The sequence below is a fragment of the Stegodyphus dumicola genome, chromosome 1 (assembly GCF_044657685.1).
Source record: "Stegodyphus dumicola isolate Sdum_Otavi_A_Nest chromosome 1, ASM4465768v1".
In the NCBI taxonomy this organism is placed as follows: Eukaryota; Metazoa; Arthropoda; class Arachnida; order Araneae; family Eresidae; genus Stegodyphus; species Stegodyphus dumicola.
Genome location: NC_140768.1, coordinates 216,914,799 through 216,928,259, shown reverse-complemented (window position 1 = coordinate 216,928,259; position 13,461 = coordinate 216,914,799). Strand labels below are relative to the sequence as shown.

Sequence of the window (13,461 nt, the reverse complement as noted above, 5' to 3'; positions counted from 1 at the left end):
TGTCACATTGGCGTGTTTCTCTTCTATTCTCATTTGTTTCTTGCCAAGATGGAAAAAAAAAATGTCAGCTCATCAAAGCTATTATAACTTAGAAGTACCTAACATTATTCTTCTTGACATGACATTTAACAAGGATTAACTAATCTGTTAAACAATAGATTTCTGTAATGCAATGATAAAAACATAAATATTATTGTTATAATAAGATATTCTTAGCTGTCATAAGTACACATTGCAATGAATATTATCTATTTCAGTTTGAAAAATATTGCTGAGGTTCTTAAGCTCATCAAAATGTTTCAGATTAAAATGTTATGAGGGGAAGTGTAATACATTCATAGTATTAATAACTTGTTTTGGTTATTAGCAATCATATTGCTTGAGTTTCGAATCCCTAATAAAGCTTAGATACGTGTAATTATGACATCTTTGCAAAATGGAGACATTTAAAATCTAGTCCAATCCATTCAACTGTTTGTTAAGTTGTTAATAATAAATGTTGTATTAATTTCTTTTACTTTATTTTTAAGGGTCCAAATGATGTTGTTCGACTTTTCATTGGATTGACAGGATTAAAAATAGTTGGAGCTAAAAAGTTCGAAGTTGTTATGTAAGTTCAAGATATTAAATTTGTTTTTATTTAGTTGGAAAATGTGATGCTGATTGTTCATGAATAAAAATCTTTTTAATTACTCTAGGATATTTCGCAATAGGTTCTTTCATCCCTGGGACACATTAAAACAGTTGATAAGACACTGGAGAATTCTTAAGAATATGTATAAGTTTGACATTGATATAGCTGGTCACATTCATCCATCATTAGTGGTGTGTAGTTATATTTTTAGTTCATTGATAAACTTATTTTTCTGTTTGTTATTCTTGTAAAATTGTAATATGAATTATCTAATATATTTAATACATTTAGTATATACCAGGGTTGGCTAAACATTACTACGGTAAGAGACGTATGGTAAATTTCATGAAACCTCGACATCCACAGTTAGATTTTCCAAGAGTTGCAAATCCATATTTATATTGTTTAAAAAATAAAGAAACATTTCAAGTAAATTAATAAGAATTTCACATTTTGTGTAATGAATATGGTTTCATAAAATTGCGGAACTTTATTTATCTTGCTTTGTGATCAAAATTGGATAGGATGCATTTGAGCGTTGTTCCTTCAGGTAAAAAACAAGCATTTTCTTTTGATTTCCTTTACTCCTCTTTGTTCATAATTGTTGTTATTAGAATGGAGCTGAAGTCGGATGAATATGCATTGGTCTTTAGAAATACATATTGGAAAAGAGTTTTCATTTCAGCAAAGAGTCGCTTATTTTAAAAAGCAAATTCAATGTTTTTCTTAAATTTTAACTCCTACATAGTGTTTTAGAAAAAGTAAAATAAATTATACGGAACAGCGCATATCAGAGAAACTGTTATTTGAGAAATAAAAATTGTTTTGGAGTAAGTTATTAACTTTTTCAAGCTTTTGCATGAAAATTAATAACTTTATTTTACCACACAATTAACATAACAGCCAACGTACTGAGATCAAATCTCATTTTAAATATTTGAATTAATTTATTAGATTCAAACTGGATTATAAGTTACATTTTATTCCTAAGGTTGATACTTTCGAAACCTCGTATCTCTTGAATCTTCAGAAAGACTTTAAATTCTAAATCTCGAATCTTAGATCTATTTTCAATATTCAACTCTGTTGAACCCTAAACTAAAAAAACTGGGAAACTTCTTAAATCAAAATTTCGGAATGGCTTGTTGTACGGATGCTCTCTGAATAAGAACTCACTAAAAGAAGATGATTACAATATCAATGGTATTGGAACAATATACTTAATAACGAGACTAAACAATACTTAGCATAATCATAAAAGGAAAAAAAACTAATTAAAACGCGAAGGTTTTACAATAGTTCTACCACATCTAGTTTTAATTATCTTATCAGGAGGTTTAAAGTTAATTTCTTTACTAGCAGGAATGTTAAATTGATTTTGTTTAGATCAAAGCAAGTTCTTGTCGTCCATCACTTCCAAAGGATACAGTCGTTGCACAGGACGGATCAATTCACCTGCAGCTGTTTTCACCTTTGCCACTCTAACACAATTATCTTGACTCTGGAGTAGTTCAATAACTCGACCCAATGGCCAGTCCAATCTTTTTTTGTTGTCACTTCCCACAAGTACCACATCTTCTAAATATATTTGTCTTCGAGTAGCTTTATTATCTCTGGACTGAATTAGGGGACTCAAATATTTGTCTCTAAATCTTTTTCTGAGATCTTGTCGTAATTTCTGCTGATATCTATATCTCTTATTGATATTGACTTCATCTATATAATCTAAGTCCGGAACTCCCACCGTTCTTATATCCTGAATGAACATAGAGGGTGTTAAAGGTATTAAATCTTCAGGATCTTCAGACAAATAATTTAATAGTCTTGCATTGATTACAGCTTCCGTATCGCAGAAAATGGTACACAGCTCCTCATATCTCAAGCAGGCTCTTCCTAATATTTTTCTCAAAATTTTCTTAACCATCTGAATAATACGCTCCCACCAACCCCCCACCACGCAGCTGTGGGGGGGATTGAACTTCCCTGTAATCTTCAAAATAGAACATTCTTGCATAATTTTGCTCCAATCGAGTGAAAGAAAGAGGTTGTTCGTCCCAACAAAGTTCCTACTATTGTCGCTATACATAGTTTTTGGTCGTCCACGTCTGGCTATGAACCTTCTGAAGCCTAACAAAAAATCTTCGGTGGAAAGTCCTTGTATCAGTTCAAGATGTATGGCCCTATAAACAGCACAGGTGAATAAAAGTATCTAGCTTTTCTTTCCATCCTTTAGATGAAGAGGTCCAGATAAGTCTACTCCAGTCACTTCAAAAACCAGAGCGTCTCGGACCCTATTCTCAGGCAGTGGGGCTGGAACTGTTTCGATTTTTGCATTATATCTTTTGCATCGAATGCATTTTGCAATTACCCTTTGAACTGTTTTGCGTCCTCTTAAAATCCAAAACCGTTGATGAATATCCGTCAAAACAATTTGAACTCCAGCATGTGAAATTACTGTATGTCTTTCAAAAATTAACTTTTCTACAATTTGATGATCACAAGGTAAAAGTATGGGACACACGAAATAATCTATATCATCTCTTCGAAGGATTTTTGTCTTCAGTCTCAGGCTTCTTTATCAGTGAAAATGCAAAGAGCTTTCAACTTTGATTTTGTAGATTCGTTTTGGAAAGATTCTTTCTGAACAATTAAGAAAAGCCTTTTCTCATCTGCTTCTATTTCCTGAACAGATAATTTTTCCTTCAGTTTGTGATCGGACTTTCTAGAATTATGAAAGAATCGCAGAATCCAAGCTATCAGCCCAGTGATTCTCGAATATTTAGAAAAACGATGCAAGTACCATTTTTTGTTAGGAGCAACTGAGGTAGCTAAGGCAGTTATTCCCTTTTTCCTTTTTTTTTAGAAACGTCTTCCATATTTAATTTAATTTCAGAGACGGGCCAATTTTCTTCAGGCTGTTTAAGCCACGGTGGACCCTCCCACCATCTGGATCTGAGTAGAACTCCAGCGGAACATCCTCTGGATGGGAGATCAGCCCGATTGTCGCTTCCTGGAATATGCTTCCATTGTTCCTTTGATGTTAAATTTCTTATCTCCTTCACTCGATTATGTACAAATGTTCCCCAGTTATTTTCATGCTTGATCCAGAACATAACGGTAGAGGAGTCAGTCCAACAGGTACTTGATATTCCCATTAAATCCATGGCTTCTTTCACTGTTGCAGTGAGATGAGCTCCGATCAAACATGCTAACAATTCTAATCGAGGCATTGTTATCTTTGTTAAAGGAGCCACTCTACTTTTACCTTCAGTCAAATGAACTTTTACCCCTTTCTCACGTTCGCTTCATAGAAATACGATTGCGCTATAGGCGGTCTTGCTCGCATCACAAAAAGTATGAAAACTCAATTTTTCTTCTGGGATGTTGCTTTGGACATATCTTCGAATTTTGATCTCTGTTAACAGATGTAAATCTTCAAGCCATTTATTGAATTCCAGGCGAATATCTTCTGGACAGGTTTCATCCCAACCAATCTCCAGGTTCCAGCTATTCTGTATTAACAGTTTCAAACGAATCGTTACTGGACACAGAATTCCTATAGGATCGAAGATGCTGTGAACTGTCAAAAGAATATATCTTCTAGTAATGGGTTTTTGCTTGAAATCAATTTTTTCAAGATCACGAAACAGAACATCTTTAGTTTTATCCCATAATAATCCAAGAACACGGACAGGTTTTTTTTGACGTTCTTCACCTGTTAGACTGGAATGTTCCCAACCTCTTAAATCGAAACAACCCATAGCCAGAATCTGTTTTGCTTCAAAAATGAATTTTTTAAGTTCAACTTGACTAGTTACTGAAGTTATGCAGTTATCCACATAGAATACATTCCTCAGCTTTTCTATGGTTTCAGCAAAATGGCTTTCATTTTGTTCCAAATGGTAATCTAGAACGGCAGCTAGTTAGAAAGGGCTGCTCGTAAGTCCAAACACTACTCATCGGTGACGATAAATTTTTTGTTTTCTTTCCTTATAATCTTCCCACCATATGAATCTAAGAAAATCTTGGTCTTCTTTGGCCATAGATATCTGTAAAAAGGCCTTTTTTATATTCGAAACTACACCAATTTCTTTCTGACGAAATCTCATAAGTAATGGAGGAATTTTTTTTGATAAGATTTGGTCCTGTTTCTAGACAGTCGTTGAGTGAAAGTGAGTTCTTACTTCTACACAAAGCATCAAATACAGTGCGTATCTTCGTAGTAGAATTTCCTTTTAAAATACCTCTATGAGGCAAATAATGACAAGGATTTCCCAATTCACTCTCTGGTACTTTTTCGATGATAGTTTCTTGTAACCATTCCTTAAATACAACTTCATAGTCATTGTATTTTCCTTCTTTAAGAAGTTTCTGAGTAGTAGTTATGCATCTTTTTTCAGCTATATCTTTGTTTTCGCTTAACATCTCGTACGTCTCTAACCAAGGTAGTTTGACGATGTAAAGGCCATTTTCATCTCTCTGAACGGTTTTTCGAAAATGCTGAAGAATGGACTGTTCCGTTTCTTCTTTAGTTCTTGTTTCAGTAGGATCCTCTATACCTATAGTATCTAATTTCCACAAATCAGCCACAGAAGAATTTTTAATCAGTAAAGATGTCACTAAGTGGTATGAAGTTTCGTCAAACCTTTCTTCGGACATGTTTCCCATGATAACCCATCTTAAATAAGTTTCACATGCAATCAAATTGGATTTCAATGTACATATTCTTCCTGTAAATATATTACCACAATAATCTGCACCTATTAACAGATCAATATCAGGACAACCTTCTGCATAGTCAGTGAGCCAAATTTTATTTTCTGTTAACTTTTCCTTATAAAGGTCTTGTGATAAGGTTACATAAAAGAAGAAGAGACTGAAGATTTATATGGACAAGGATGTCTCGTGAGCATAAGCTGAAAATTATTATTTTTTTAAACTTACAAACACGTTTTCAATAGTTGTTAAAATAGTCTTTATTAAAATAATTAAATCGTTGGCAATGTTAAAAACGCAAGCTCGAGAGCCACGAATTGCTCTCGCACGTAAAATGTATAGAATTTGATTTTTGATATAGATAGGTTTTTCTCTGCAGAATTGTATGTAGCCTTTTTTTTTTTTTTTTTTTTTTTTTTTTTTTTGTGTGTGTGTGTGTGTGTGTTCAATAAAATTTTTATGCTGTGTTTTGTTTTGAACCTGATGTCACAACCCAGGTTTTGCATAGCGGTTTCGGCCACTACACCACAGCAGTAAATATTAAAAGTTGGTGGCAGCTTTTAGGGATTGTTCCAGAGAGTAAATTTAGGAACGGACTTTTTCGCCTGTGAACTTAGTTTTATGTAAACAGTCAAGACTTTCTTCTCTTCAAGAACGATCTAACTTTGCGTGCAAGGACAGTTCGCGTGGTAAAGCCTCTTCAGTGACAGTGTGTCAGAAGGAAACGCCAGAGGAAGTGTGATCTAGTGCCACAAAATAGTGAAATTTCCCAGAAGAATATCCAAGTAGTGCCAGGAGAGTCAATCGAAGGCGTCTTCAAAATTGGTGAGTACCATTTTTGTGATTTTGGAGAAGTTATGCCAGTTATTCGAGACTAGGCTTATATTGGATATAGAGCAGGAAAAGGTTGCCTCTTAATTAGCATTTTTTTATATACGCTTTGTTTGTAGGCATAGGTATTATCATTAAGTGTTGTAAGGCAATTTGTGTTCAGAATTGTTAGGGAATTATTCAGTTTTGGAGAGATAGACCTGTTGTTGTTTTTGTATTATTGTTTTTCGGGGTAGGTTATTTTTTTTTAATTTTCCATAATGGGTGAGTTTATGAGGACATTTACTAAAGCTCTGCTATTGGAGTTAGCGGAGGAGTTTGAAACAAATGTGTCTCAGGCAAATAAGAGTAAGAGAAATTAGGCAGGCTATTCTAAATGCCGAGGACTATGAAGAAGAAGCTGCGAAAGAATACGCGGCAAGAATTTGGGCTGCGGCTGAGCAGAGAAAAGCAGAAGAAAAAGCCGAGCAAGAGAGAGCAGAGCAGGAACGGGAACAAGAGAGAGCAGAGCAGGAACGGGAACAAGAGAGAGCAGAGCAGGAACATGAACAAGAGAGAGCAGAACGGGAACGTGAACAAGAGAGAGCGGAACGAGAACGAGTTTTTGAATTGGAAAGGTTAAAACTGATGAATGTGGTTCAGACTAATAGCCTAGCTTCCACGGTTTCGAAAGTTGAACAATCTAGAGAAAAAAAGGTTAATTTGAAAGATCTAGTACCGCGTTTTGAACCGAGTAATATAGATATTTCATTATTCTTTATGCTATTTGAGAAACAAGCTCAAAAAGAGAACGTTAATGAGATTGATTGGGTCTTGCAATTTATTACTTTATTATTACCTTACAATGTAGCCCAGTTAATAGTGAAAGAACCAGCGGATAAAGAGGATGATTATCAACATGTTAAGAAATTACTCATGCAGAGATTCAAGCTTAGTTCTTGGGCACTAAAAACAAAATTTGAAGAACATTCTAGAAAAAACGGAATGTTATGGGTGGATTTAGTGTATGAATTGAGAGTGTATTTAGAGAGTTGGTTGGATTCAGTAGAAGTTCAAGATTTTGAAAGTCTTAAGGAACTTATGCTCACTGAGCAAATTAAGCGGCGAGTCCCTCTAGAAACAAGAGAGCACTACTTAGACAATTGGGAAGAATTTAAAACAGCTTCCATTTTAGCAGGGAAATGCGACAAGTATGAGGCTTTGCGAAGAGATACGAGGAAGTTAGAACAGAGAGCAGGGTTAAAGAAACCATTTGAGAAAGATAGAGAGCGGTATGTAAATTCTAACTGTAGTTATAATCAGAAAAGTAGTGGTCATCAAAGAATTAAATCAGAGGAGCATAGAAAAGTGGAGGCTCCTAAAAAAAAAGCAAGTTTTCAATAAAGCAGGTTTCGAGAAACAGCGGAAAATAAGGTGTTACCAATGTGGAAAGGACGGACATATCCGACCTAACTGTCCATCTCTGGAAAAGAATAAGGCTAATCTGGTGAATAATCTAGGAACGGAGAGTTTAGGAAAATGTTTTGAGCCGTATTTCAAGAAAGCAGTAATTAATGGGATAGAGAGAGAATATCTGAGAGATACTGGAGCTGGTATAGATCTGTGTAATAGTACTTGGATTAATACTAATGACTTATTAGGGGAAACTGTATGGGTGAAACAGCCTTTGGACACAGAATGTAAATGTTTACCTTTGGCGAAAGTCACCATTGAAGGTGATTTTGGTGTGGTCACCACAAAGGCAGCGGTTACTCCGGTAGAGTTAGATAAAGAGTACCATTTGTTAGGGAATAAAACTGCACAGTTGATTGAGGAAATTAGGGAACGATCGGTTCTTTTGAATGCTGTGGAGACTCGTAGTCAGGCGCATGCGCGCAGGAGTTTAGAGAGAGCAAGTGCAAAAGACTTAGATTCCAGATCGGAAGAAAAGAAAGAGAGAAAATGAAAGGGCCGTCAATAATGAGCATTTGGAAGAAAGGAATTTAACCAGTAATACGGAGGAAGCAATTACAATTGCAGACATCAGTTTAGAAGAAAGGTCTATCCTTGTGGATGTTTCGCCAGCAAAATTCTTGGAAGCACAAATTCTTGAAATTCTTGCGCTAGTTTAGCGACCCTGTGGAAGAAAGGGGAAAGTGAAAATGAAAAAGAGTTTATAATAGTCAAGGAAAGACTATTCAGAGTGGCAAGTTCTAAAAAAGGGGGAGATAAGCGTCAGCTGTGTGTGCCTCTCGTTTTTAGGAAAGGGATCTTGAAGTTATGCCACAAGGAAATCTCTGGTCATTTAGGGGTAACAAAAACCAAGGATAGAGTTTTGACACACTATTTCTGGCCTAATTGCTACCAGGAAATTGAAGAATTTGTGAGGACGTGCGATATTTGTCAGCGTGTAGGTCACAATAAAGATAAAAAGAAAGCCCCTATGAAGATTGTGCCTGTTATATCAGAAGTGTTTAGCAGATTAAATATTGATGCAGTAGGACCTCTGATCCCTAGTTTGCGTGAAAATAAATACTTAATTACGTCTATTTATGTTGCTTCCAAATATCCAGATGCCATTCCTGTACAGAATTTAAACTCTAAATGTGTGATTCAAGCCTTGATACAAATCTTTTCTAGATCAGGTTACCCTAAGGAAATTCAGTGTGATTTGGGTAGATCGTTTACCAGTGAACTTACATCTGAGTTTTTTAGCAAGTTCGGAATTAAGGTGTATCATTCTTCTGTGTGTCACCCTCAAAGCAATTCTGTTGAAAGGTTGCATTCCACCTTGAAAATGGTATTGAAGGCTTTGTGCTTGGAAAGCGGGAAGGACTGGGAAGAATGTTTGCCATGTGCTTTGTTCGCCCTCAGAACTGTTAGCCATGAGAGCACAGGTTTTAGTCCCTGCAAATTAGTACATGGAAAAAAATTTGAGAATGCCTCAAACGATTGTGTATGAAAACTGGCTAGAGGAAGAAAGTTCAGACCCCACTGTGGTCGAGTATGTTCTAGACTTAATAAACAGATTAAAGAAGTGTCAGGAGCTGGCTGTAGAGAGGATGAAAGAGTGTCAGAGTAAAAGGAAACTCTGGTATGATCGCAACGCTGTTACGAGAAGGTTTAAGGTTGGAGATCACATGCTTGTTTTAGCCACGTCTAAACCACACAAAATGGCTCTGAACTGGATAGGGCCAGGTAAAGTAACTAGTGTGATTTCCGAAACCAATTATATGGTAGAGATTCCGGGTAAGCGTAGCAGTGACACCATTTATCACGTAAATTTGATGAAACCTTATTATCAGCGCCCCGAGTTTGTGAATCTTGTGATGGAGGAGGTCATGGAAGATATTGAGGGAGAAGTGGATATTCCTTATCCCTTGGCTGATCCAACTCAGGTAGATTTTTGGAAAATAGTTGGAGATAGTAAGCTAGAAGAAAGAGCTTCAGCAAAGGAAATAGGAAAATTCCAAGAAGTTATAAGGAGGTATGGAGCGGTGTTTTCGTCCGACCCCGGCTGTACGTTTTTGGTTGAAATGGTTATTAAATTGTTGGATGAGACTTCGGTTAGAGTCAGGCCTTACCGAATGTCGGCGAGACAAACCGACATCCTAAAAGAGGAAATTAGGCGGTTGCTTGAGTTAGGAGTCATAGAAGTTGGGCAATCTGATTATGCTTCGCCTATGATCTTAGTAGAGGTCCCAGGTAAAGATCCTCGTCCTTGTATAGACTACAGAAAATTAAATTCAAAAACTATGACCGAATTTTTCCCTCTTCCCAATATTGAAGAAGTGGTAGAAAAAGTCAGCGCAGCTCCATTTATCACAATCATGGATCTAACCAAAGGATACTTCCAGATACCACTCACAGAGCGTGCACGGAGGTATGCCGCATTTGTGACACCTTTTGGATCTTTCATCCCGAAGAAAATAATGTTTGGGCTTTTAAGTACGCCTTTCTATTTTTGTAAATTGATCGCTCAAGTTTTAGGAGGGCTGGACAATTTTGTTCTACCGTATATTGACAACATCGCAGTCTTTCTGCCGACTTGGGACAGGCATATGAAGGATTTGGATGTGGTTTTAGGTCGCCTTCAGGAGGCTAAATTGACTGTTAAGCCCTCGAAATGCAAATTCGCACAAGACCATGTGAAATTTCTGGGTCATGAAGTAGGATCTGGGAAAAGGTCGCCTAGTGAGGCCAAGATTCAAGCAATCAGAGATTTTCCGATCCCCACTACTAAAACACAGATACGTAGCTACCTTGGTACTGTGGGCTACTATGCAAGGTACATAAAAAACTACGCCAGTATTGTGGCACCTTTGACAGACGCTTTGAAGGGCAAAAACAAAAAAGAAAAAGTGATTTGGACAAAAGAGTGCAACGAGGCTTTCAATAAACTGAAGACCAAACTAGTAAAAAGTCCGGTTTTATTTGCACCAGATTATTCTAAAGAATTTATTGTGCAGACAGATGCCAGCTTATATGATGCGGGTATTGTGTTGTCTCAAATTCAGGATGGGGAGGAACACCCTATACTGTATCTTAGCAAAAAGTTTACTAAAGCGGAGCGAAATTATAGCACCATTGAAAGAGAACTAGCGGCCATTATTTATGGATTGAAGAAACTAAGTCATTACTTAGATGAACAAAAATTCAAGATCCAGACGGATCATAATCCGTTGACTTTTTTAAACAAAATGATGGGATCAAATTCTCGTTTGACTCGCTGGGCATTGTGTCTCCAACAGTATAACTTTGTTCGTAGGCCAGGCAAATTACACGGTAATGCAGATGGCTTGAGTCGTGCCCTAGTCCAGTGACTGAATATCACTAGTGGATATAAAGTAAGGTAAAAAGTAATGAAAATGGGTGAAAATGATTTTTTAGAGTTTGGGAATTATATTTGTGTATATTCAAAATTGTTTGCATTGTGTGTTTCATTTTCAAAAAAAATTGTTAGAATTAAATGTTTTATCTTAAGTATTAGCATTGTGTAAAATTTGAGGAATATGCTTTGTATAAGGCTGACATTAGGAGTAGTTTAAATTATTTTTGTTCTATTTGTGCGGTTATGTTATCTAAAAATAAGTGAAGGGTAATGTAACTGGTTTCTCTATTATCACTTAAATGGTTACCAGTTGTGTTTTGAAAGCAGTGAAATGTATTTAGAATTTTTCCTTCCATAGTCAAGAAAAATTTCTTTATGAGGGGAGGAGCTGTGATAAGGTTACATAAAAGAAGAAGAGACTGAAGATTTATATGGACAAGGATGTCTCGTGAGCATAAGCTGAAAATTATTATTTTTTTAAACTTACAAACACGTTTTCAATAGTTGTTAAAATAGTCTTTATTAAAATAATTAAATCGTTGGCAATGTTAAAAACGCAAGCTCGAGAGCCACGAATTGCTCTCACACGTAAAATGTATAGAATTTGATTTTTGATATAGATAGGTTTTTCTCTGCAGAATTGTATGTAGCCTTTTTTTTTTTTTTTTTTTTTTTTTTTTTGGCGTTCAATAAAATTTTTATGCTGTGTTTTGTTTTGAACCTGATGTCACAACCCAGGTTTTGCATAGCGGTTTCGGCCACTACACCACAGTCTCTTCTCAACCGAGGAATGTTGCCACAAATGATCTGCTGATCCAAAACCTTTATGTTACAGGAGAAGTCCCCTGTCAAAGATATCAGGTTAACTTCCTAAACATAATGCTCCCTTTTCTCAGTTGTAATTTCCCCAAATAGAGAGTGAATTAAGATTCTCTTTTCTGTAGGCTTCAAACCTAGTTTCTTAGCTGTTTCTTTAAGAATGTAAGAATGTTGTGAGCCAGTGTCAATAAGTACACGTACTTGTAGCTCTTTCGCTTTAGTCTTCAGTTTCACTTGTAACGTTTGAAGCAATATTTCATCAGAAGTGCATAAGTTAGACAAACTAACATCAGACGACAACGTCTTCTCAAGTTCCTGTACGTCACCTTTCATCTGATTTCCAAGGAGTTCTGGGCACATCAAAATCGAATGTTTTTTACTGCAAAGGACACATTTGATGTTGGACTTGCAAAATTTAGAACGATGTCCAATTTTTAAACAGACAAAACAGGCCGTTTTGTTTTTTTAAATTTCTTGTTTTTCTTGAACCTTGAGTTTACGTGCAGAAAAGCAATCTTTACTTTCGTGCAATTTATCACAAAATATACAAACATTTTTTCTTTTATTCTCTGTTGTTCCCGCAAACAAATCTGCTGCCGTTGGTGGATTACTAGGAACAAAATGCTGTATTTTTTCCTTCTGAAATTTGCGTTCCTTATTAACAAATTCTTTTGCTAAACGAATGCTTTCTTCCCCTTCAGCTTTCAGGAACAATAATAAATTTTTAAATTTCTCCCCATAAGCATGTTCTTCAGAAGAATCGAATTTAATGTTAACTGTAAGGTTTCTTAACTAAACTCTAAAAATGTCTTCCAGAATACACGATTCTACAAGAGGGAAAAGTATAGCTGAATATGTATTGGATGTTAAGCCTATGGACTCCAAGGCTCTTAGATGTGATTCTAATTTATCATATAATTTCGACGTGGCTAACTTTCTTTTTTCTTTGGTAACATTTTTTACAACAAGATTTAAAAGTTCGTGTATATAAAATTCAATTAGTAATTCCTCCCAAATCTCTATTTTAAACATGCAATAGCTTTATCATAATTTTCACATGTCGGTCGGTAACTATCAACAATATCGTGAGCTCTAGAGCCTTCAGTCATACATTGAATTAAATATTGAAATTTATCTTCTTTTGCAATATTTTCATCGTCATGTATTGTTTTGAATTGGCTCCAAAAGGCAAGCCAATCTTTAATTTCTCCGTCAAATTTAAGTTCAATCTTCGGTAACTTTAACTTTCGTTTTTGAACGGGCGAAGAATCAACAGAACTTTCGGTTTTAGAAATTTTATTTAAATACATTTCTACGTTTACTTCCGCTTTTACGAAATTTTCATTATATTCTTCTATTTTCACATACTCGTTCTGATACTTTTTATCATCTGTATCTTCTAATAATGAAGAGCTTATTTCCTGATCTATTTCAGTTAGCTGACAATAAATTCTACGTAAATTAGCAAAGTTAGATCTAATGCTCTCTTCTTTAACATTATCTGCCTTTAATAAGTCATTCAAACCATTAAAACATTTTGTGAAGTTAGTTCTTATAGGAGAGCGTTTTTTAACAAGTAATTCCATTTTCAGAATAATAGGTAATTCAAAATAACGTACCTTTAATATCACGTCATACAGTCACCATGTTA

The 13,461-nt window shown here is 35.5% G+C and overlaps 1 protein-coding gene across 2 annotated transcripts in view; it reads left to right on the top strand.

The window, feature by feature from the left end:
- The window catches only part of LOC118195501 (complex I assembly factor ACAD9, mitochondrial-like), a 150,875-nt gene that overhangs the window by 113,476 nt on the left and 23,938 nt on the right, over window positions 1–13,461 (top strand). Inside the window, exons 15-16 of one of the 2 annotated variants that reach the window (XM_035366827.2) lie at window positions 531–610; window positions 714–825. In XM_035366827.2, coding sequence (XP_035222718.1) covers window positions 531–610; window positions 714–825 — 192 coding nt within the window. Of the gene's footprint in view, window positions 1–530; window positions 611–698; window positions 826–13,461 lie in introns of both variants that reach the window. The other variant, XM_035366826.2, reaches the window with a different exon arrangement.